This window comes from Acomys minous (genome assembly GCF_964271855.1).
Source record: "Acomys minous genome assembly, chromosome: 9".
NCBI lineage: Eukaryota > Metazoa > Chordata > Mammalia > Rodentia > Muridae > Acomys > Acomys minous.
The window spans coordinates 87,975,313-88,000,577 of NC_140490.1; the positions used below are offsets into that span (position 1 = coordinate 87,975,313).

Sequence of the window (25,265 nt, forward strand, 5' to 3'; positions counted from 1 at the left end):
TTTTTTGGATTGGTTTTTCAAGACAGGATTTCTCTATGTAGCCTTGGCTAACCTGGACAAGCTTTGTAGACCAGGCTGGTCTTAAACTCACAAAGATGGGCTTGCCTCTGCCTCCCGCAATGCTGGGATTACAAGCGTGCACCACCACTCCCTGCTCAATTCTTATTTTTTAAAAGAAGTTTTATGATTTATTCTTGTCATTGTTACTGTTTTTCAGTTAGATGTTTCTTTTTGGAACTTGGGGGATCTAATTTCGTCTTAGTTACCCTAAAATTCTTGCTTCAGAAAATTCCCTGGTCTGAGTCCTACTTCTGTCTCATCAGTAGTCCCTGACACTCTACCTTAAAAGTTACGGGAATGTGGATCTGATGGGCAGAAGACAGGCCTCTCTCCTGCCTCTCTCCTGCCAGCCTGGCCTTGGCATCTCGGTGCTGTTTCTTCACTTGTCTATCACTGTCGAAGGATACATGTTGGTGACCAACCATGCCAGCGGAGCATGTCCCTATACCTGGCTCGCCCTAACCTTCACAGCAGCTCACTCGCTTAGTCCTTTAGATTTCCGTAAGAGTTAAAAGGATCAGTTTGTTATAGCCAAACAAATTTGAAGGTGTGAGCTACAAGTCCATTGAATTTATACATTAAAGAGAATTAACTTTCTTTTTTTGCGGGGGGGAGTGTCTTTTCAAACATGAGTCATATTTTTTTTCTTTTTTAGTTTTTCGAGACAGGGTCTCTCTGTATAGCATTAACTATCCTGGACTCATTTTATAGACCAGGCTGGCCTCGAACTCATAGTGATCCACCTGCCTCTGCCTCCCGAATGCTGGGATTAAAGGCATGTGTCACCATGCCGGCCATATTCTTTTTTCTTAAAGGACTCCCCCCCCCCATCTATTTCTTTGAGATAACGTCTCACCATATGTCTCTGGCTGGCTTTGAACTCACTGTGCATTACAAGCTGGACTTGAGCTTATAGTGGCCCCTACCTCAGCCTTCTGAGATCTGACCCAACAGGCATGAGCCACGGTACCTGGACATAAAGCTTTGGAGAGCTCAACACTTGTTTTTTGTTTTTTTGTTTTCTCAGAATTTATTTCAAGGTACTTTTAGACTCAGTTGCTACTATGAATAATGCTGTTATTTTTCAATTACATTTCAGTGTCCTGAGAATTCCAATACTTTTATAAAAACTAAAGTAACCTAATTTCCATTTAGCTTATAGATGCTTAAATTTGGTTACAGTGTGTGTGTGTGTGTGTGTGTGTGTGTGTGTGTGTGTGTGTGTGTGTGTGTGTGCGCGCGGACCATCTTGTCAGTCATGGAACTCTCTTCTTTTTGTCCACATGAATATCTCTAAATAGATGATTTTGTGTTTTCCTTCTAATTTGTGTATTTCCTTTATGTATTGATTGGCTAGACCTCTAGCACAGATTTCTTAGAGATCATGAGAAGTTATTCTTGACTTTTTATGCCTTAGTGGGCAATCTTATGAACATCACCATTTAATGTATTGTTTGTTGTAGAGATTTTAAAATACTCTTTAATATCCTCTTTGATTTCTACCTTTCTCAAAAGTCATACAAAGCAAGTGACTGCAAACAAATGCTTTTTCCCTCGATAAGCTATGGAGATGGGCACATGATATTCTTTTTAATCTATGAACTCAGGATGCTACTGACTCATGACTAGATTATACTTGAAATTTTGGCAGATCCCTCTCAATTGTGATATTATGCTATTTTTACTTTTTTGTGTATGGAATGGGTGTGAAGGCACACACGTACTGCCGTGCACATGTGGAGGTCAGAGGAGAGCTTCTGGAAGTCAGTTCTCCGTGTCCACCATGTAGGTGCCAAGGCTCGAGCTTTCAGGTCAGATATAGCAGCCAGCGCCCTTACCCACTCACTGAGACATTTCACCCACCGCCACTCATGATTTGGGAAAAAAGAAAAGGCTGGATATGGTAGCACACGCTTCTAATTCCAGCACTCAGGAGGCAGAGGTGGGTGTCTCTGTGAGTTTGATGCCAGCCTGGTCTACATAGCGAGTTTCAGGCCATCCAGGGCTACACAGAGACACGGTCTCAAACAGGACAGCCTGGGATAAGGCAGATCTTCCTGTGTTTTCATCTGTGGGACACAATGTGGCTGAGTCACCATGGTCTTTTCTCCCAACCGTTCTTGCTGGGTTTGGAATTGAGGTTGACTCATAAAATGGATGATACTGCTTTCCAGTTTTCATTTTCGTTCCTTGAAATAGGGATGTCCACAAGTTAAGGATTATACATCTCACAGAAGTTAGGAACGCTTGCTCTAAAAATATGTTTGCCTGCTGTCTTCACAGGAGATGTGTCTTCCTCATTTATTCTGACTATTGTCTCCCCATCCTGTCTGGTTTTCGCCTTACCACCTACGCTCTCAGCTGTCCTCAGCTCCTCAGTTCTTGCCACCTCTTAAATGTTCATAGGATTCCATTTCCCCCTGGAAATTATGATTATGTGGCCATAGTAATAATCTCTGAACTCACCCTGTGCATACACCATACATAGTTACTGTAAGAACACATATGAATAGATATACACGTTTCCGACAAAACCGGAAGTTATTTAGTAGATCTAGTAGACACAAAAATCTCTACACAGTTTTAATTGTTCCTTCGGCATTCATGTCTCATTATTCCATGTTATATATTTTCCCCCAGAACATGGCTTTACCTTTGTAAAAACACACATAAAGATTAGTTTGGGCCCTTCTATACGTCTCAGTGGGTAAGGTACTTGCTGCCAATCCTGAAGACCTGAGTTCAATTCCCTGAACCCATATGGGGAGAACTGGCTCCCGAGGGTTGCCTTCTGACCCCCACACCTGTGCTGCAGGGTGCCCCACCCTTCACATAACGTACGTAAGTAACAAGCAAATGTAGAAAAGGCTAGCTAACTAAAGTTGTTTATATGCTTTTTTCTCACCATGTGAAAACTGGGCCTCCAAATTCACGTATATTCTCTGCATTAAAGATTGGGGGAGACACCGGGCATAGTGGCGCACACCTTTAATCCCAGCACTCGGGAGGCAGATGCAGGTGGATCAATATGAGTTCAAGGCCAGCCTGGTCTACAAAGTGAATCTAGGACAGCCAAGGCTACACAGAGAAACCCTGTCTTGGAAAAAAAATGGTGGAGAGGCGGCCTGGAACTCTTGACCTTACCCTGTGTCTGAGATCCTCACCTGTGATAGTCACACAGAGACCCCTGACTCACCCAAGTACAGGTCACAAGAATCCGTCTGATGATGAAATGACCGTCTCAGGCTTCTTTGCTTTGGAACAGTTTGTTATATTGCAGTATTGCAGTGATAATCAGAAAACTGCCATTTCTTGTGTGCCACAGTGTCTGTGGTTTTTTTCTTCTTGCTACCGCGCATCCTTTTGCAGCCTTTGCTTTTTGATATTTATTTATGGATGCCGAATTCTCCCCGTCTGTCTATAACTGAATCTGCCTTTCTGTTGACAAGTTTTGTTCTCAGCTCTTACAAGCTGCTACTCCACTGTGGTCTGGCATCTGTTAGTATTTACAACATTCTAATGGTTATTCTTTTCTCTTATCTCTTTAGATTTTTTTTAAAAAAAATCTAAATCCACAACTTTAAAAATCATCACTCTGAATAAAGTAACTATTCCTAACCTTTTATGCCATCCTCCTGCATCTGGGTGACCAGGGTCAGAATGAGTGTGGGCTTCAGTGAGGCAGATCGATCGGGCTTTGAGCCAGTGCCCCGTCACTCTGCCTCCCTGATCTTGGGCAAAGAAATTCAACAAGCTCTCTTCCCACACCGTGGAAAGGAACCTATGTCCATCTGCCTTGCAAAAAATAAATGATCTTCTATTTTTGCTAAATATTTGTTAAAATGATTATTGGCTACTGTTTGCCTTGTTACGTGCCTCACGCTAGGGAGTCCTTATTAAATTTCACCCCAGCCTCCTCATCTGACATCCTGGGAGCAGTAATAGGAAAAGAACGCTAATAGAATGTCTAACTGTATTAGGCTCCCCATGAATACTGTTTTCTGCTTCCCATTGGTATTGAACTGAGAAGGTGGGTGGGTCAGGGTAGCTTATTGGAAAGAGTGCACAGTTGAGCAGAGGAGGATGGCCTGTCCCTGGAAGAACCCAGTCTGTTATGCAAGTCCTCCTCCTCTCTGGGCCTATATGGGGGAAGGAAATTTATGCTGTCAGGGTTCAGAGAGGCCCTGAGCATCACTAGCAACATCAAAGTCCCAATGTTCAGCATGCTCTGGGTACTGGGAAGCCAGAGCACCTGAGCGTAGAGAAGTAGCTTGGTCCCATCACTGTCATCAAGTAGAACTGACAGATGCCATGGAGCCTCCTCGTTCCAGGCTGGGAGGGGGAGCACTGCTGCTGGACCACACCTGGGATGGGGAGCATTGCTGCTGGACCACCCCTGGGAGGGGGAGCATTGCTGCTGCACCACCCCTGGGAGGGGGAGCATTGCTGCTGGACCACACCTGGGAGGGGGAGCATTGCTGCTGGACCACACCTGGGAGGGGGAGCATTGCTGCTGGACCACACCTGGGAGGGGGAGCATTGCTGCTGGACCACACCTGGGAGGGGGAGCATTGTTGCTGGACCATCCCTGGGAGGGGGAGCATTGTTGCTGGACCACCCCTGGGAGGGGGAGCATTGCTGCTGGACCACACCTGGGAGGATGCACAGCCCTGCCCTGGCATCAGCTGTGACGCTGCAGCTTCCCAGCCATCCACAATGGCAAAATAAACGAGCATTTGGTGAAAACCCACAACGAAATGGTGAAGGCTGCTTGTGCTGGCTGGAGGCCCAGGTGACCCCTGAGCATCAACATCACCAGGACCAACGCTTGTCAGCTGTTACCTTTGCAAACTCCTTCCAGAGACACTGTTTTTTTTTTTTTTTTATGGCACAAAAATCTGGCTTCTCCAGATCAAGGCACTGACTGGCCCAGCGGAAAAGGAGTTAGGGAGACAAAAGTGAAAGAGAACCAAGAAGACGAAAGGTGTCAACTACCTTCCAAAGGAGACAGAGTTGCCAGGGCCTTTTGGGGTATTTCCCCAGATCACTGTAACGGCCAGCCTGCCAAGCTGCACTTGTGCCAACCCCACAACATTCACCGGGTGCCGAGGAACATGCAGAAGTTATAAGATACATAGAGCTGGCCCCTGTGGCTGGGGGAGGGTGCCAGGGAACAGAGGGCTCTTTTCCCTAATTAGCTGTTTTCATACAGTGAACACATGACCCAAACACAGCCACCAGCTGGGTCTTTGACATATACAGGCAGAGAGGGGGAGCTGGGCTTTTGTCTGCCACACATTCTTTCAACTGGCCCGTCGCCCCAAGCTGCAAACCTCAACAATGAGTCAGATGAGCTGCACCATTTCAGAGGCCACTGAATGCACTTAGAAGCAGGCATTGTTTCAACCTGCTCAGAGCTGAGAAAAATACCCTAAGAGTGAAATTGGGGTAACGTCTCTCTTTTCACAGTTTGTGTGTGTGTGTGTGTGTGTGTGTGTGTGTGTGTGTGTGTGTACATACACCATATATTTGGTAATATATACATGAATGGTATATGTGTACACACACACACACACACACACACACACCTTTTACCTGATTGGAAAGGAAATAAACCCACAAAACCAATTTTAAAGAGTCACACAGGCATAGTGGTGCACTCCTCTAATTCCAGCACTTGGGGAGGCAGAGGCAAGTGGGATCTCAGTGAATTTGAGGCCAGCCTGGTCTATAAAGTGAGTCAGGGCAGCTAGGGCTACATAGAGAAACCCTGTTGAGAAAAAAAAAAAAAAAGAAAAGAAAAGAAAAGAAAAGAAAAAGAAATGAAAGAAAGAAAAAAAAAGAAAACAAGAAAGGTCATACATCTCAGGAAGAAATTCAAGTCAAGGCACTGATAAACCACAAGGCTTCCCCATTTTTATATAGACTATAACTCTGCCAAAACAAATGAGCTGCAAAGAATAACGCCAAGGAAACTTCCTTCCCGGCATGACGGGAGGTGGTCAGGACTAGGCTTGTCTCATGAATCAGCAAGTGGAAGAATAAGAGATAAGGCAAGGAGCGGAGGCTTCTCACTTTGTGCACGTGCTTGTGTGGGAAAAAAATATGGTTGAATCTTTGATTTTGAAGAAATGAAAAAATTATCTCAAGATACCATTTGTCTGTTTGCTTAAGTAAAAGCAGTTATAGAGAAATGGGCTTTCCAGAGCTACAGGTAACACGTGCTAATGTTAACCACCACACACTGGAAGTCATCAACATGCCACATCTGATGGTCCTGCCCAGGCAGCACTCACCGGAGGAGCATTTCCACACTCTGCTCAAAGACAGTTTCCATCTGTAGCTGAAACATTTGGAGGCTCAGAGAGCCCTAGAGCTGAAGCGAAAGAAATTGCCAACAGAAGGCCTCTCTGAGTGCATCGACAGCCTTTCCTTAAAAAACAAACAAACAAAACAAAAAACAAACCAAAAAAAAAAAAAAAAGCTCCTGTGTTCTACTTCACTGTATGACACCGCTGGAAAATGGTGACACGTCCATACAAAGTTAGATGGGGAAAGTGTCCAGTGAAAAGCCAGGACAAGGCTGAGGGTAGATTGGCTTAGTCTGAAATGACGGCAGTGAGATCACATCTACAGTTGTAGTGGTAGGTGGCATGGAAGCAATTACCCAGAAGCCTTAGCAACAACCCCTGGGAGAGACACCAGGAAAACAGAGGCCAGTGTTTTGGAACTTTGAATATCTAGATAATGTCTTTTCAGGTTCCAGCTCCCTTGCTGTGGACGACCTGGACTCAAACATACTCCCTCTCTGCAGAAAAAAAGCAGCTAACTGTGTCCTGCAGGTAGCACGGTATCTTTAGCAAGTTGGGGACCAGGTTTCTGTCTTCAGAGACAGGATCTGAAGACAAGTGTTGAGCACTGTCATGGTGTAAAGAGTAGTAAGTGAGGACTTGGGGTGACCCGAGGGACCCAGAAAACAAAAGTGGAAGTGAGTGTAAATGCCTTCTTCCAGAGAGTAGGCCGGAGTGCATTGCTGAAGGAATATTAAGCAAAACGTCAAAAGTCGATCATGAATGGAAAACATCAGAACATAACCCTGAGTGTCAGTCAGGGCGTTGGAAAGGCTTGAACTTAGAGGCCTGTCTCTGCACCCAGTCTTAGATCAACCGCGGCTGTGGAGCTCTGCAGCTCACCCCATGGAATGGTTAGACACTGGGGACATCTGATAAAGGGTGCTCGGCCACTGTCACTCAGACCTCCTTAAATGCCGTCAGGTCTCTCTGTCGGCAAACCTCTCATCTTCACATGGGCTGCTTTGCCACGTCACCATTAGCACTCAGCGCCCCTTTGTTGTTTGTAAAGTCTAACAGCATTGTGTCCCACCCATAGCAGAGATCTTCCCAATGTCCTGTGGCCTCAGAGATAGCAGGTGAGAACGTAGATGACGCCACAGAGGTGGACTCGGTGCACAGAGTCCAGAGAAAAGTGTTTGGACTTCGTGTGTGTGTGTGTGTGTGTGTGTGTGTGTGTGTGTGTGTGTGTGTGTGCGCGCGCGCGTGTGACACTGGGATAGCCTTACCGAAACTGGGAGCACTGTGCAAGGTCATGTCCCGGATCACCCGTGTGCCAAAGCAAGACCACATCAACAGGAACTGCTGCGCGACTTTCTTCAGGGACCCTTGTCTCTTGGCAGCCACCTGCGAGCAAGTGAACGGCTTTAGTACCTCAGCCCTTCATTCACTCCTGGCTCTGAAACAGTGAGGGAAGGCCCGTAAGCCTTCAAGTTCAAGCCTGCTAAGCAGTGATTTTCTTAAAAACAATATTTTTGGCATTAGCAGAATAAACACATTCATGAAATCTGATGCCAAGATGTTATGCGCAGTAACAAGTAATGGGTGACTCAGGAACAGGAGACTGAAAATCCAGTCTCTGCCCCCCTCCACCTCCGAGGGTTAGGACCAGGTCTCCCTTCCTGGTAGCCCCAAGGCTCCATGGGTGCTGAGGAACACTAGCTAGCTCACTTTGAGGTTCTATGCTAGGTAGGTGTCCACAGAGACAACCAATAACCTGCAGGAGCCACGGCTGCCCCTCCCGCTCTGCCCTACCGACCTTCACAACACATCGGTCCACCATGGCGTCCAGCCATTCTACATAAGACTCAATCGGCGACTGCTCCTCCAGCAGGTGGTCAAACTCCTGGTACACTGTAAATGAAGCAGAAGCCGGCACATCTTACTCTAGTTGTGGTTCCAGAGAGGCACAGTCTTAAAGGCACAGAGGGTTGGACTGCGTGCTTCCTCATGACCCAGCTGAGACGAGCTCCTTCCTGCCCTCCCCTGCTCTCATCAGAGACGTGTCACCCCTACTCCTTGTTATCTCTCATGTCACGTGTCTTTATTTGCCTTTGCTACATCATTAATAGCACTGGCCAACAGCTAGTGGGGCATCATGTCTCCTTGTTGATTCTTCTCTCTTCATTGTTTGGTGTGTTGATATATATATATCCTGGATATATATATATATCCAGGATATATATATATTCTGGAAAGCCTTGCTCAACCATTAGGTCAGGATATTTCCATTCCTTGCTCTCTGCCCAGGGATGGGCACATGCAGTGATCCCAATGTTTCTGGACCATAACTATGTTAGGTAAGTAGCTTTACCCAGCCTCTCGGTGCTAGGCATGTGTAATTAATGCATCCTAATCAAATGAAGGCATCTGTTCCTCTCTGTGCCCTGTGTGCAGCCTCAGGTTAGGAGTGTGGAAATCAGTGAAGCACTGTGGGAAATAGATACAGGGCTGGGGACACGCCCATTACAACCATCTCTTTCCTTGCTTATTTTTAGTGTGGGCTCTGGACGTGGAGCTAAGTAAAGTACGTGTACGTTATTTATTTTATCTGCTTTATTTACACTCCAAGATCTGTACATGCCTCTTGTTTCTACGAGTCTGAGCAGTTTTTTCCTGTGTGAGGGAGCCAGCCAATTTGCTGTGTTGCCTGGCAGATGAGGGCTCTAAGGAGACAAGCAGCCAGCCTGTGCTTTGCATGAAGACTGGCTTTAGAGCGTTGACTCCTTCTTAGACTTCAGATGAGGTGTGCGGTGATTAATACTGTCAACTGAACACGGTCTGGAGTCACCTAGGAGATACGCCTCTGGGGCTGACTTGAGAGCTTATCCAGATTGAGTCAAGTGCTGTGAGAAGACTGCCGCCCCCCCCCCAACCTTAGCTGTGGGCGGCACCATTGCAGGGGCTGGGGTCTTGACCTGAACAAAAAGGGGAATGCGGGCCGAGCTTGAGTGTCTATCACTGTTTCTTTACCCTGGGACTAGCCACCTCAAGCTCCTGCCTCCATGCCTGGCCCGCCATGATGGACTGTAGTCTTGAGCCGTGAGCCTAAACCTTTCTCTCTTGCTGGTTTTATTATGGTATTTTACCACAGCAGTGTGAAAAGTAACTGACACAAGATGCTGTGCTACGCCTTTTGTTTGTTTGCCTGCTGTTTTTGTTGTTGTTGTTGGTGGTGGTGGTGGTGGTGGTGGTGGTGGTTTTTTTTTTTTTTTTTGAGCCAGGGTCTCTCTGTGTAGCCTTAGCTGTTCTAGACTCGCTTTGCAGATCAGGCTGGCCTCGAACTCACAGAGATGCATCTGCCTCTGCCTCCCGAGTGCTGGGACTACAGGTGTCCGCCATTGTGCCTGCCTTGGTGTTGTGCCTTAATGGGATTAATCAATGTACCCAAAACCAAAAAGCAAGTGAGTCACATGGCAGAGCCTAGAATGAGGTTTTGGGGGGCTCTTTCTTTGTGTCTGGTCTACTGTGCATGAATCACTGATGGTGACAATGGTTGTATAGTAAAAATAGCAACAGCTAGCTTTCTTGAGCCCTCGCTAAGTGCCAGGTGCTCTCTTCAGTGACTCCCATGGGCACACTTACTTAACCTGAAGACAGACTCTCAAGTGTTAATGTCAAGAGTGCTGGCTGTGTCTTGCTTCCATTTGATCCCAGTGCTTAGGACTGCCTGGCATAAAGTAGGTGTTCAGCTGGTTATTGAGTGAATAAATGGACAACCCAAGGAGGTAAGAATCCCCCTTATTTTCCCCCATCTGCAAATAAAGAAACTGCAGTACTTGGAGATGAGCAACTGCCCAAATGGTTCACAGCTAGCTGAGATTCTAAACAGCTCTGCTCATGCACCTACCTCCTAACCACTGCCTGCAGGAGCACCACTGCCTCTCTCCAGGAGCACCACTGCCTCTCTCCAGGGGCACCACTGCCTCTCTCCAGGGGCACCACTGCTTCTCTCCAGGGGCACCACTGCCTCCCTCCAGGAGCACCACTGCCTCCCTCCAGGGGCACCACTGCCTGCCTCCAGGAACACCACTGCCTGCCTCCAGGAACACCATTGCCTGCCTCCAAGGGCACCACTGCCTCTCTCCAGGAGCACCACTGCCTGCCTCCAAGAGCACCACTGCCTCCCTCCAGGAGCACCACTGCCTCCCTCCAGGGCCACCACTGCCTCCCTCCAGGAGCACCACTGCCTGCCTCCAGGAGCACCACTGCCTGCCTCCAGGAGCACCACTGCCTGCCTCCAGGAGCACCACTGTTTGCCTCCAGGAGTACCACTGCCTGCCTCCAGGAGCACCACTGCCTGCCTCCAGGAGCACCACTGCCTGCCTCCAGGAACACCACTGCCTGCCTCCAGGAACACCATTGCCTGCCTCCAGGAGCATCACTGCTTCCCTCCAGGAGCACCACTGCCTGCCTCCAGGGCCACCACTGCCTCCTTCCAGGAGCACCACTGCCTCCCTCCAGGGGCACCACTGCCTACCTCCAGGGGCACTACTGCCTGCCTCCAGGAGCACCACTGCCTGCCTCCAGGAGCATCACTGCCTCTCTCCAGGAGCACCACTGCCTCTCTCCAGGAGCACCCTGCCTCCCTCCAGGAGCACCACTGCCTCCCTCCAGGAGCATCACTGCCTGCCTCCAGGAGCACCACTGCCTGCCTCCAGGAGCACCACTGCCTGCCTCCAGGAGCACCCTGCCTCCCTCCAGGAGCACCACTGTTTGCCTCCAGGAGTACCACTGCCTGCCTCCAGGAGCATCACTGCCTGCCTCCAGGAGCATCACTGCCTGCCTCCAGGAGCATCACTGCCTGCCTCCAGGAGCACCACTGCCTCTCTCCAGGAGCACCACTGCCTCTCTCCAGGAGCACCACTGCCTCCCTCCAGGAGCACCACTGCCTCCCTCCAGGAGCATCACTGGCTGCCTCCAGGAGCACCACTGCCTGCCTCCAGGAGCACCACTGCCTGCCTCCAGGAGCACCACTGCCTGCCTCCAGGAGCACCACTGTTTGCCTCCAGGAGTACCACTGCCTGCCTCCAGGAGTACCACTGCCTCCCTCCAGGAGCATCACTGCCTCTCTTCAGGAGCACCACTGCCTCCCTCAAGGAGCACCACTGCCTGCCTCCAGGAGCACCTCTGCCTGCCTTTAGGAGTACTCCCCTGTTCACTAAGCATGTAGTGCTTAGTCTTGTTTAATCCTAAGCCCTCCACATCATCCTCATCTTACAGAAGTATAAGCCAAGGCCACCATGCCCTGGAGCCAGGGTTCAAGCAAGGTCTATTGGGCAAACATGGCCCCACCCTTTTGCTAAAGCATACCTTAATTTTCATTCTAACAGTGTGCTCAAATACCAAGACACGTAAAAGCTAAAGTGAGCCAAGCATCCCCACTCAGGCTCTGCATCATCGATGGAACGCTGACTCTGACAGCAAGAATGTGCAGATCTGTCAAGTGGTTGTGACGAAAGTGAAGTGTGGCACACAGGTGCCTCCAGCCCTGTTCAGACTGAGCTTTGGGTCTGTTCAGTGTCGTTCAAGGACTTTGTCCTTGTCTATTTGGGAGCTACAGGTATGACACCTATGTCCTGGGCCATCTGCCTTCAGGCACCCTTCCTCAAACCCCCCTTTCTGGCATTACATCACGTCGCACTGCCCTCTTTGGCAAGACAGGGCGTGCGCTGTTGAGAATCAGCTTCTGTCTGGCTGCGAACCCTGAGCGCTCTGTCAGAAGGGCAGCGGCTACCCCGGGCGCTGCCCAGTCGTATCACAGAACCTGCCCCAGGATACACAGACAGCGAGAGCCAGCTGGGTTGGACTGAGCCACAATCTAATTCCAGTGTCAGATGACACAGTTCTATCCTGCATTAAGGGAACTTGAAAGGTTCTGGTCCCCTCAACTAGAGCTGCTGACTGTATTTTTTCCTAAGTCTAGTTCACGTTTTATTGCCCATAAAAGGCTCTATGGGAAGCCAGTGTAAAACCATGAGTGGCAGCTAAAACTGACAAGTAGCGTCACTGTCCTTGGGCATTATCAGATGCTGGCTCCTTGCCTGGGTCATTGGGAGACCATGGGACGTAGTGACCAGTGGTCCCCCACAGGCTGTTAGGGTGTTTGGGAGCATGCTTTCTCTTGATATAGCTGAAACAGAGCGAGAGTCAGAGGGTAAGGTTTGAGGATGTGTGTCTGAATCCCTAGAACACACATCAAAACAACAACATGAACAAACTACACGAACAAAAACAGACTGGGCAGTACACAGCTGTAATTACAGCACTGCTGCAGTGAAATGGAGACAGAGGCAGGAGATTTCCCATGAGTTTAAAAGCCAGCTAGCCCCGTGTACCGTCTAGCCTTATGTCAACTGGAGACACAAACTAGAGTTGTCAGAAAAGAGGGAACCTCAATTGAGAGAATGCCTCCCTAAGATCCAGCTGTAGGGCATTTTCTTAATTGGTGATTGATGGGGGAGAGCCCAGCCCATTATGGGTGGTGCCACCCTGGGCTGGTGGCCCTGGGTTCTGTAAGAGAGCAGGCTGAGCAAGCCATGGGGAGCAAGCCAGTAAGTATTCCTCCGCAGCCTCTGCATCAGCTCCTGCCTTCAGGTTCCTGCCCTGTTTGAGTTCCTGTCCTGGCTTCCTTCAAAGATGGACTACAATGCGGAAGTATAGGCCCAACAATGCGGAAGTATAGGCCCAATAAACCCTTTCCCTCCCCAGATTGTTCTGGTCATAGTATGTCACCCCAGCAATAGTAACGCTAATTATGACACCTGGTGTAGGCAGTGACCCTGTTGCAAACACGGTGAAAGGTGAAAGCTGAGGTTGTCCTCTGAGTGCCACACACATGCTGGGGAACATGCACACGCATACGCATATATGCAAGCACTTAGATCTTGTACCCTCTTGAATGCAGTCTCATTTTTCAATGCTGGCTCCCTCTGCTCCTTCACAGCAGGGGCAGCCCTGGGCTGGTGAGGCTGCCACAAGGCCTAGGTTCAAGGTCTAGCGCTGCCACATGGTGACCATGTGACCCTGGGGAAGCCCCCGTCAACTCCCTGAAGCTGAGTTTTCTCAAATGTAAACAAAGCGACTCAAGACTGTTCCCCCAAGTGGCTTTGAAGCACAATTAATATCACATATGGCGGTTTGACAGGGCACTTGGCAGAGAAAAGGCAGCTGGTAAACTGCGTTTTTATATAGTGGATTTCCTCAAGGCTCAACAGCAGATGAGTGGACTGGGGCAACTATACAGGAAGAAGGAATAAGAACCCGAGTTAAGGCCAGGGTCTAAACCCAGGAAATAGGCCTCATGGCGGGCCACAGGTCCAGACAGTTCAGGGATTTTATTTGCCCTCGAGGAGCCTTAAAAGATAGCATTCTCTCATAGGGGATCTTAGAGAATGTTGGCTCATAAGCTGGCAGAAGACAGGGCCCCTCAAGACAACAGTGTGGAGAAGACCCTGTAACTCAAGGGGTCTGGACTTTTCTCAATTTAATCCTCCTCCTGGTGCATGTTAGAGCAACAGAGTCATTTATTTACCCCACACAGAAAGTATGGGTGCAGAACCGTCTGCCTGCCCTCAGCATACTATTAGCCCCAACCTCCACGAAAGCTCTGAGCAAGTGTATCAATCACACTTCTCCCTGAAAGGGTGTACCCTGCTCCCCTTCAGGGGAAGGGATGGCTGGCCAAAGTGAGGCACGCCCTGAGCTGTCATCTGGACCAAAGCTCAGAGGAGAAACAGAAGTGTCTAAAGGTGATGGGTGATGGTGTTTTCTGTCCCCCTGTGTTGCTTCGCTCTTGGGAGCAGACATCTTGCCCACCTCAGGGCTGCATTGGAAATGCACTTCCGTGTAGGAAGCCTTTGTCCAGAGGGCCATGACCACATGCCCGGAAGCAACTCTGTGGATGTAACTCTGTACCCATTCATGCCTTCTCAAACTTTAATGGGCCTGAAAGGGTCACCTGATGATGACGTGTGTGTGGAGGCGAGAGACGGTGGGCTGACTCATGGTCACATGACCCTCCACTGAAATGCAGACAGCATGTCCAGCTGTCTCTGTGACACCAAGATGAGACAGGCAACGAGTTTCAGTGTCCATTCTCTCTGTCACTGCCTTGAAGGCATGTGTAGCATTTGGGGTCACATGCAGGGTCCTTGGCATGACATTGTGTGCTGCCCAACTGCGTCAGCCATGTTGACACATATCCTCTTAAGTCAATTAGCCCTCCTGTCTTGGCGGACCCATTTCACAAGAACAATAAGAACGGGATCCAGGGAAGGGGACAGGGTGGGAACACCGCTTGACTATTTACCAAGATGCCTTTTCCTTTTTCCTTTAAGGAAGAGAAACAGAAGGAGCACACCCCCTGGCGGGCCACCTTACACTGGATGATGAGTCTGCGGTGCTCATCCCGAGAGTCCTCCATGGTGTAGAGGGTCTGCTTGGTGATGCTGCTCAGGTCTACATTCCTCCAGTCCTCCAGCATCTGGAACGTGATGTCTGCGCTGTGGATCACCGTGCGCGACGCCTAGAATCCAACCCAACGGGCTCGTCAGCACACAAGAGCAGTCAGGTTAAACCCCCTTCTCTTCTCTGTCCCCCGTGTGCGTGTGTGTATGTGTGCGCATGTGTGTGTGTGTGCGCGTGTGTGCGTGTGTATGTGTGTGCCATCCGAGCGGGGGGTGCTTATAGCGTTTTCTAAACTACTTTGAAATCCAGAGGAATTCAATCTCAGAAAGCAATACCATAACCCAAAAGATCCACACAGATACTCTTTCCTCCCGGGGTTCTCTCCTCTCCCCACTCTCTCCACCAACGTGGCCTGGGCCAGGCCAAGCCCTGCTGTTGTTCCCGGCCACTTTTGGTCTTCACCTCCAACAATGGGATGAGGCCCAGAGATCTGGCATTTCTCTGACATGAGCTGGTAGGAAGGAGTTCCGTGTTTAGCAACCCATCTGCATTTCCTGCCAGGAAGGTGACGGGGCCGCACTGAAGAACTGCTCTGGCTTCCCTGGGCCTGATACCTAGAACTTTCTCATGAGTGCACGATTATGCATTTTGGGTTCTTAGTCTTTGCTTTGATTTTTACATTTATTGGGATAGTGAAACAAATGTGAATAAGGTAGAGAAAGTAGGAGACATAAGATGTGTGTGTGTGTGTGTGTGTGTGTGTGTGTGTGTGTCTTTCACAACAATAACTTCCCCAGCTAATCTTTGCTAGTGAATTGAAATTTACAAGCTGGAACAATACTAGTAAAATCAAGTGAAAACATAGATAGCTAGGATTATTTCTTTTGCTCACACATCTTTAAAATGTCTTCTAATAAAAACGTTCAAAACACTAAGGGCACTCTTTGTCGCTAAGACTTGTGAATGTCCAGGTGGAAGTAACTATACTCCTGGCCACATTCTGTTCAGGCCCAAGTAAAATCTCACCAAAATAACTGTGGCACTAAAGACACTTGGGCTGTCTGTGTGAGACACTCGGGCTGTCTGTGTGAGACATTCGGGCTGTCTGAATATTTGAGTGTATCACCTCTAATCATGAGAATGGCAGACTGGGAAGGGCGGGTGTGCTCGGTTCCAGCACACCTGGGTCAGGCCTCAGCTCTGCTGTTGTCGCCTGTGCTTATTAGCCTGGTTTCATGTCTGTGAAATGGGAATACAGTGGGCCCTGCCTCTGATGTTCCTCCTGATGGCTCCAAAGTGCGGTGCATAGACCGGAAGCCAAGCTCCAAGTAAGTGGCTTCAATGGCAGAGGTTGGATTGCTTTACACTGACTGCGCAGATGCCTCACAGTGCCTTTGCACAGTGCATTCCCACAAACTGGGACTTTCTTCTCTCGCCTTGTCCCAGCAGCCCTGATGTCCTGATGCACCAGCCTCAGTGTGACACCCATTTTTTTCTCAGCTAAAAACTTGATATTCTATACTTCCATCCCATTTTTTACAACATGCCTATGTATGTATGTATGTATGTATGTATGTATGTATGTATACATGCATGGATGGGTTGATTGACTTGTTTTCCTGATGAAGGTCCGTACCACTAAGCATAGTGTCTGGCGTGAACTGAGTGGCTGAGATATGAGTGCCAAGCTGCCTGCCTGATTAGTGTATCTGAGGAAGCCGCCTGCTTAATAGAGGAGTCTTGGGTTGAATCTTGTTTGACTCGCTCTATGTATGTGTTTAGGAAAGTGCATTGGTTTATTAGCTCAAATGTACCAGGGAGTTTCACTCCCATAATTAACACCAGTACAGAGTTCTGGCTGGTCCAGGAATGTGTTTGGGAGCTGTCCAGTGAGACTGGAAAGGTACTACCTGTTGACTGCATTAGGTACTCCATGTTTGCAAGCTAGAAAGTGTGTGTGTGTGTGTGTGTGTGTGTGTGTGTGTGTGTGTGCACGCATGCATAAATATACACATGCACACATTTGCCACACAAGAGTGTAGGCAAGGGAATAGATGTCTATATATGCACTAAACGGGTAAAATTCTTCCTTAAGTATCTAAGCCTCAGAGGGAAGCGCCAAAACCATGTGTGTGTTGCCAGGTAGGTCTAAGGCTCCTGCTTCCAAGCAAAAGAGAGCAAGAGAGGCAGGCTGGCACACAGTCTCTGAAATACAGGAAGCATCTCATTGTTTTCCCAATAATCCTTCTTCCCTGAGTTCCACTCATCTGTCACACTCTGCTTAGTCCCCCAGAACAACACCCAGGAGTTGCCTTTGTCACAGCTGCCCCGACCTAGAAGGGGTTCCCTCTGTCCCCAAACCATCCCGGGTGCCTTCCAAGAGATGTGAGGGTTTAAGCCACTCTGAATTAGAAACCCCTCCTTCCTGCCTTGACATTGCAGAACCAAGGCTCCCCGAAGAGCCAGAGGGTGCTTTACAGGATGATTGCCAATCTGAACTTGTAAAGGCAAGTTGACATGAATGAGTGAGGCAGATCAGCTCTGACAGAGAATTGGGGATGAGGAGGACCGGCCATCCTTGCTGGATGCTGACTGCTGCCCAGGTTACATGCTGTCTGGGCAAGCTGCTACTTTCTTGAAGGATTTTACGTGTAATTAGGGTGTTCAGATTTCATACTGAGTAACTGGAGCAACTGGCAACTACTGCAGAGAGGCCAAGGGTGCTGCATAAACAATTGTACCCAGCAATTTATTTCAAGAAAGCACAATATTGGGGTCCCAGATCATGTCTGAAAGCTTCGGGGTCATCTGATGTTAGAAATGATTGTGTATACAAGTTACAGCTTTAGTTGAGAGCCGGGGTTTTTAGTTTCTTATGTACAGAAACTAAACACAGTGCATAGAGAGCCCTGGTACGCAACTGGATTGATGGCACAGGAAGTTATCCTTGGGGGAGGTGGCCCTTGTCCTTTGCAGTGACTCAGCAGTGGGTTAATGCAAACGAGAGAGGACAGCTACCTGGCAAAGATGATTCAGCGATGTTTGCCTTCTCAGAATTTGGGAAAACCTTCTTGATACTGCAACAAGAAAACAGGAAGCTGGAAACGTCCACAATGCTTGACATCCGACCTCAGATTTCCCCAGGAGCAGGTTTCAAAAAGTAGTTCGCATTTTCTAACTTCGTCTCATCGTCCTTTCTCAGTTTTTAGGCACCCACTGGCAACCTCCTGCTTCTGACTCTTGTCCTGTTCTTGGCTCTAACAGCCGTTTCCTAACGATGATATTTGGGGTACAGATTTCAAAGCCATGCACACGCCACACTCGCAGGTGTGAGAAATGGTGACCTCAATCAAGCGTGAGTAAAAGCAATTGTTCACTCGTCTTTCATTTGCTAATTGCAGGTTCAGTCACTGCTGCCCAGATAATCGCAGAAATCAAACGAGAACCCTTTGAAGAAGTCCCTTTAAAAAACGTCATGCGTCTCATCAGGGCCACGACTGACCTCTCAGCGCTGTGTGGCCAGGGGTGCTGCTACTTACTGGAGTGGGGACCTGGGCTGCTACTGCACATAGCATCTGCCATTTTTGGCCAGTGGCCTCCACAGCCTGTTTTGATTTAGGAAAGGCTATATTTGCCTATCTGCCATAATAGTCTGATTACTTGAAACCAAGGGACCTTGTATCTGTGGATTAAAAAAAAAAAAAAGACATGTGCCTGTTCATGGTCTTCGTTCTTTACTCTTGCTTCCGCTCTCTTGCCCATTCTCCCAACCCCCCCGGCTCCCTGGGGAGGGCCACTTCCTCCAAGCATGCACAGGTGGAAGGCCCCACCCATCTCCTCCTCTTTGCTGCAGACTCTGGACGGGTTTGTTTTGTCCGTGTAATTAAAACGGGCCCGGGCCATTCTTCTCATTAATTTCTGAACTGGTCATGAAATAGGCAGAAATTTCCCTAGGATTATTCTAATTTGTCCCCGGAGCTGGCTTGGTTTGAGAAATAGCATGTGGGTTTGGCGGGGTTGGGGGGTGCGGGCTGTGCGTGCAGGGGGGCGGGGGGGGGGGGAGAGATGAACTTCTAATTTTCCAGGCCCGATCAATTGTTAATCCTGCTCCTTAATTACTTTTTCTTTAACTTTGTGATGTGGAATTTAGTGCTAGAGAAAAGAAAAGAACTGAGAGCCGTGAAATAAAGCAGGCTTTATCAATAGGTGATGGGCACTGCAGGAGGCCTCAAAGCTGAGTCTGAAAGGGCTTCTTTGCCTGCAGAGAAAGGGTAATTTGATCGCCTTCGTTTTCCCCACTGGCACTTGTTTGAGGCGAGGACTTGCAAGCTGTATTCAAACGGGCCTCTAGGAGACATATTTTAAAACCTTGTTTTGCTTAAAATCATCTCATCTTTGTTCAATGGCAACAAATGTGTTATACACAGGGCCTTCCCATCGCTGCGCACAGACCCCATCGAGACAGGAAAACGGAACCAGCCTTCTCAGGCTCCGCTAAATGCTGGGGACTACAAAGCACTACTTAGCCAAGGAAAGATTCGTGCCTCCAGCCCCCTTATAAGAAATATTAATTTGGCTCTCTAATTAGGCAGAGAATATGTGAAGCTCTGATGCTAGCCACAGCCTTTTGTGGGCAGGAGCTTCAAGGAAACCTCAGAGCCTTGGCTTGAGTTTGTGTGGCTGCGCAGCTGTGTGGCTGTGTGGCTGTGTGGCTGTGTGGCTGTGAGGCTGTGTGTCTGTGTGGCTGTGAGGCTGTGAGGCTGTGTGGCTGTGAGGCTGTGTGTCTGTGTGGCTGTGAGGCTGTGTGGCTGTGAGGCTGTGAGGCTGTGAGGCTGTGTGGCTGTGAGGCTGCGTGGCTGTGTGGCTGTGAGGCTGTGTGGCTGTGTGGCTGTGTGGCTGTGAGGCTGTGTGGCTGTGAGGCTGCGTGGCTGTGAGGCTGTGTGGCTGTGAGGCTGTGTGGCTGTGTGGCTGTGAGGCTGTGTGGCTGTGAGGCTGTGAGGCTGTGTGGCTGTGAAGCTGCGTGGCTGTGTGGCTGTGAGGCTGTGAGGCTGCGTGGCTGTGAGGCTGTGAGGCTGTGTGGCTGTGAGGCTGCAAGCCTGTGTGTCTGTGAGGCTGTGTAGCTGCGTGGCTGTGTGGCTGCAAGGCTGACTTCAGTATCAGACAGGAGGCCTGGAAGTAAAATCCTGTCTCTGCTCTCCAAGTCCAAGTCCCTTCCTGTGATGCTGGCAACAAACATTTTCACAAGTATTAAATGAGTTCACAGATGGAAAGCACTTAGCCCAACCCCAGGTGCTTTGTAGGCAGAATATTATTTTATCAGTGACTCATGAGAATGGGTGGCTTTGAAACGTTGCCCCCACTTGCATCCTGCTCCCACACTCAATACTTACATTCAAATTTGATGTTTCTCAGGTTTTCCGGGAGGTCATGGAGAGCCACTTTCAGCCACTCATCCAGCTGCTTGGCAAACTTTCGGATCACCTGAGTTAAGCTGGGAGAGAGAGAGAGAGAGAGAGAGAGAGAGAGAGAGAGAGAGAGAGAGAGAGATGAGTTGTAAGTGCGTCCTGGGTTCCCAGAGCCCTGGAAGGAATTTATTTCACATAATCCTCTGTTGGCTGCTACCAATAGATGCTGCTGGTCAGAGCTGCCCAGAGGCTCAGCGTGCAGCCCATGCCTTTGAAGAGCTGGTGGCTTTTGGGGGAGGGGCTTATGGATGTTAGTGCCAGTCCATGATGCACAGTGGAGGCTAAAAGCCACTGCAACATGAGGTGGCATCCAGAATCCATTCCGAGAGTAAGATATGCCTGGTGTTTTGGGAGAGCCTTGCATGAAGGGGGAGGATAACGGGGCCTTGGCTTAAGGAAGCCATTTTGGAACTGGCCCCAACTCCTCAAGCTTTTCTACAGTCTTACCCAAATTCCCAGCCTGAAAAATCCATGTGCAGCATTTGGAGATGCTTGTCCACTCAGCCTAGAAACTATAGCCTCCAGTGGGAGCTGGGAAGCAACAGCTCATTAAAAATAATATTTTGCATTTATTTAACTGTGTGTCTGTGTGTGTGCATGCATGCGTGTGTGTGTGTGTGTGTGTGTGTGTGTGTGTGTGTGTGTGTGAATGCACATGTGCAAAGGCATGCCTTGACACACACGTAGAAGTCAGAGGAAAACGTGAAGGAGCTAGTTCTTTCCTTCTACCATGTGGGTCCCTGGGGATCGAACTCAGGCTGTCAGGCTTGCCTGCAAACGCCTTTACTGACTGAGCCACTCACAGGCTTAGCAACCGCTTGTTTTAAGTTGACAAAAAGCCCTAATGTGGATCTTGAAACCATAGTGGATTTTGAGAATGGAGAAAAGTGGGAAGGGCTTAGACATAAGAAGAAGCCAAGAGGCCATCATGAGATAGGAATTTGGAACTGAGGAAACCGTAAGCACTGTTTTCAGGCCCCACATTATCTGCTTCTCAGATCTGCTTTCGGCCAGGGTATTGCTGGATACAAGGACCTCTCCCCATGGTGACCATGGTGACCGTCCACACCCTTGACCCAGGACCAGCCACTTATTCTGCCATGGCTCAGTCTTCTGTGGTCCTTCACCTGTCACACCATGGTCACTAGCCCCCCATGGCCTTCCCTGCCATTCTCCTTTCACCCACTCTTCTCTTTCTGTGACCAGGTAGCCCTGGCCCTCTCTAAGACCCTCACTCCTCCAGTCGCCACCCTCCTCCCATGAGTGGGATAAATGGGCATCATGGCTGCCACCCTGCTCTTCGCTCAAGCCAAGTGGCTTCCCTAACAGAACCAAGGAGGCGCCTCCCTCCTGTCCCAAGGCTAAACCCTTCAGCCCCTCCTGCCTTCCCAGGGACACCGCTACTGGCTGCCCTTTCTCTTGTGAGTTCAGCTTTTCCTCTCGATTGGATCATTCTGATAGTCGTCTCAATGCATTGAAGAATTTTTCACTTTGCAAGCAAAACAAAACTCTGTTATTTAAAAAATAAAGGCAGGTTTCTAAGTCCTCTTTCTGTCCTATTCATTTCACTTGAGTATAATTGCCTCTTTATTGTTTTGTTTGGTTGGTTGGTTTTGGTTTCTTGGGGTGAGGTGTTTTGGGTTTTTGTTGTTGAGACAGATCTCACCCTGTAGCCCTGGCTAGTCTGGAACTTTCTATGTGGACCAGGCTGGCCTTGAACTCAAAGAGATCTACCTGCCTCTGTCTCCTGAGTGCTGGATGAAAGGTGTGTGCCACACGCAGCCTGTACTGTTTTTTTCTGGGTTTAGTCACCTTTCACAACCACCACCCTTGCCGTTCCCTCCTTCCTAGACCCTTTTGTGGCATCTATCATAATTTTCTTTATCTTATGGTTCAAAGTCACCTCCCTAGAGAAGCCTTTCCTGACCATCCACCCTAAAGCAATTTCTCACATGACTGTTCTTTGTTGACCTTATTTTTCCCCTTTCATTTTTAATAAGTGTTATGCCTACATGCATCTATGGCTCTATGCCACATACATACAAATCCCACGGAGGTGAGAAGAGGGCACCAGATTCCCTGAGACTGGAGTTACAATAGGTTGTGAGCTAACATGTAGGCGCTAGGACTGGAACCCAGGTCCCTCAGAAGAGCAGACACAGCTCCTTACCTGCTGAACCATCTCTCCAGCCCCCATCCTGATTACTTTTAAATGTAATTCAGTGCTGCATGGCTTTAGCAATGGAATGAATTTGTTTACAAATGTCCTACCGCCTCCACTTGATTTTCCAGGGCAATCAATAAATATTTAATGAAAACGGGGTAGGGAGAGAACCTTGAAAAAAATGGAGGAGCTGAGGAGATGGCTCTGTAGGCAAAGGGCATGTGGTACAAACATGAAGAGACTTGAGTTTGGATCTTCTTAGCCCTCCACAAAGCTGGGCATGGCAGTGCACGTCTGTGATCCCAGTGTTCCTATGGCAAGATGGGAGGTGGAGACAGGAGGACCCCTGGAAACTTGTGGGCTCACCAGTCCAGTGTATGCAGTAGTGAACAACAAGGGACCCCATCTCTGGTAAGATGGAAGAAGGAGACCAACAGCAGAGGTTGTCCACTGGACTCCCATGGGCACCATGACACTCACATGCATGAAATGTGCACACACCTATACATACACGCCACCCACAACACACGTAAGTAAATAAAGGACTCTTGTGGCCTCACTTATATCCCTTAAGCCACTACATCGTCATTCTTCTGTCCCATGGACACTTCTTCAGCGACGCAGACTCTTGGGCGCCGCCCTCACCCTCATGTGTTCCCCGCGTCACTCCTGTCCCTCAGCTTCCACAGCTGTCCCTTAGGCAGCGAGCTCTAAGCAGCAAAGCTCACGGAGTCATTTTGCCCTCGGTCTTGCTGGGCATTGTGGCACTGCTCCACCATGGTCTTGTCCTTCTCTTGGAAAGTCCCTGGCTTCCCTTGGCATCAGTGGATGCTTCTTCTAGCTGTTCCTCAGCCAGAGCCTGGTGTCCTCTACCCGCCCGCTACAACTCCAGTTCCAGAGGATTGGACTCCTCTTCCGGATGCCACTTCAGACGACTATGGGCAGGTGCCAGGCACACACACAGTGCACATAACAAAACACTCAAGCACAGTCAATAAATAATAAATAAATAAATAAATAAATAAATAAATGAATGAATGAATGAATAAATAAAAAACAACATCCTACAGCTTGTTCCTAGTTTATCCCACAGGTCAGTCACTCCCTACACACACTTATCTCCAGTACAGAAGTCTGTGAATGCCAGGCCAACTGGGTTTATGAAACCCCTACTCACAGGTCTCAAAGGACCCAACGTGTCCCAAATAAAACCCTTCCCCCCGACCCTGCCCCAACCCCAGACTCACTTCTTTTCTTGTATTCCCTATTTCAGAATGAAATTCTACTCTCCATGAAGTATTGCTTTTGAAGGTTTTTGTTTTATTTTTAAACGGCGTGCATTCTGTGTGCACTTGAGTGCAAGTGCCCTTGGAGGCTAGTGGCATTTGATCCAGTGGAGTCACAGGTAAGCCTGACGGCTGTACTGAGACCTGAACTCAGGTCCTCTGAAAAAGCAGAAGGCTCTCTTAACCCTTAAGCCATCTTCAGCCCCAAAAAATTCATTTGCAATTTCCTTGCTATGAATTGCTTCAAACAAACCCCACGGTAGGATAATAAAACAAACCTCCAAGAACCGATGCAAATCGGCTCCAACAATTACCAGTATTCTACCAGTTTAATTCACTGCGTGCCTTCTTTTTCCTTTTCTGGGACCTTTTAGCAAACCCATGACATTATTTTCTCCCAAGAACTTACTGTGCAAATCTCACAAGGTTGAAATATGTGTGTCTGTCTATACATTCCCATGTGTGCATTTATTTAAAAGCTCCATGTCCTTAGGACAGCTGGTGTAATGCACTGTAATTCTTAATGGCATCTAAAACTCAGCTGGCATTTCAATTTTCCCACTCCTCTTAAAGATATCTTTTAGTTTATTTGAATTAATGATATGCACATATTACATGCAAGTCATACCATTCAATTTCCTAAGCTTTCTGGATTTGGTTGTGTGCATCTAGTCTATTGACATCCTGGGCCTGGCTCTCAGGGACATTCCACACTGCTACGGTTGATTTTTTTCTTATAGTGTCACTTATTGTATTCACCTCCCCTGTTGTGTTTTCTGCAAAGCCCTAAGGCCTGGTCCAGTACGGTCATAGTTTTCTATTTAGCCCAGGAAAGTTCACAAGTGACCCCTGCGCTGCATTGAACAGGAGGATGCTCACAGCTCAGTGTCCCTCCATTACTGTGCCCACTGAGTGTGCCATCGCAAACTCTTGTCTTTTTTTAGCAAGGGCATCCAATGTGCTCCCTTTTCTTGCCAACTCAGTCAGGCAGCATCTCTCATCCAGGCTCCAACATTAACTTCTTCCTAAGCACTTTGCTGCTTGCCCTCTGCTGCTATCCCAGCTCAAGGTGAAGGGACATTTCCCTCAAACATTTATGGTGCTGATCGGTGTCACCCTCAGTGCCTTCCTCTGTTCTGAGAATGAAACCCTAAATCCTTACTTCAGCCCGCCAAGCGCATTCTTCAGCCTCTCTCTCTGGCCCCTCTTTGCCCTGTTTCAGGTCCGACTGACCTCTGCCAGCTTCCTTTCCACCTAGGACCTTTGCCCAAAACCATCTCTTCTATAATCCATAAGCTCATATCTCCCTCATCCCTCTCCTCTTAGACTGCCTGTTACTTCGCCACCGAGATGAGGTTGAACTCTGTAGTTACTCCCTCGGGAGGCCCTGCGGTGTGACAGGTCATTCTGTACTGACATACAAAATCATATGATTAATGCGCATCTTTCACCAGACCATATGCCCGGGAGCAGGGGTCAAGGACTACGTCTGTTTTTCTTATCTCTTTATCTTCAGCACCTACCTTAGCAC

At 48.7% G+C, this 25,265-nt stretch overlaps 1 protein-coding gene across 4 annotated transcripts in view; it reads right to left on the bottom strand.

Annotated features, from left to right (window-relative positions):
* RFX4 (regulatory factor X4) overlaps window positions 1-25,265 on the bottom strand; it is a 156,451-nt gene that overhangs the window by 28,782 nt on the left and 102,404 nt on the right. For all 4 annotated transcript variants that reach the window (XM_084796287.1, XM_084796286.1, XM_084796285.1 and 1 more), the window contains 5 exons: window positions 20,210-20,310; window positions 17,838-17,896; window positions 14,793-14,937; window positions 8,170-8,264; window positions 7,640-7,757 (listed from right to left, as the gene is read on the bottom strand). In XM_084796287.1, the coding sequence (XP_084652413.1) occupies window positions 7,640-7,757; window positions 8,170-8,264; window positions 14,793-14,937; window positions 17,838-17,896; window positions 20,210-20,310 (518 nt within the window). The remainder of the gene's footprint in view (window positions 1-7,639; window positions 7,758-8,169; window positions 8,265-14,792; window positions 14,938-17,837; window positions 17,897-20,209; window positions 20,311-25,265) is intronic.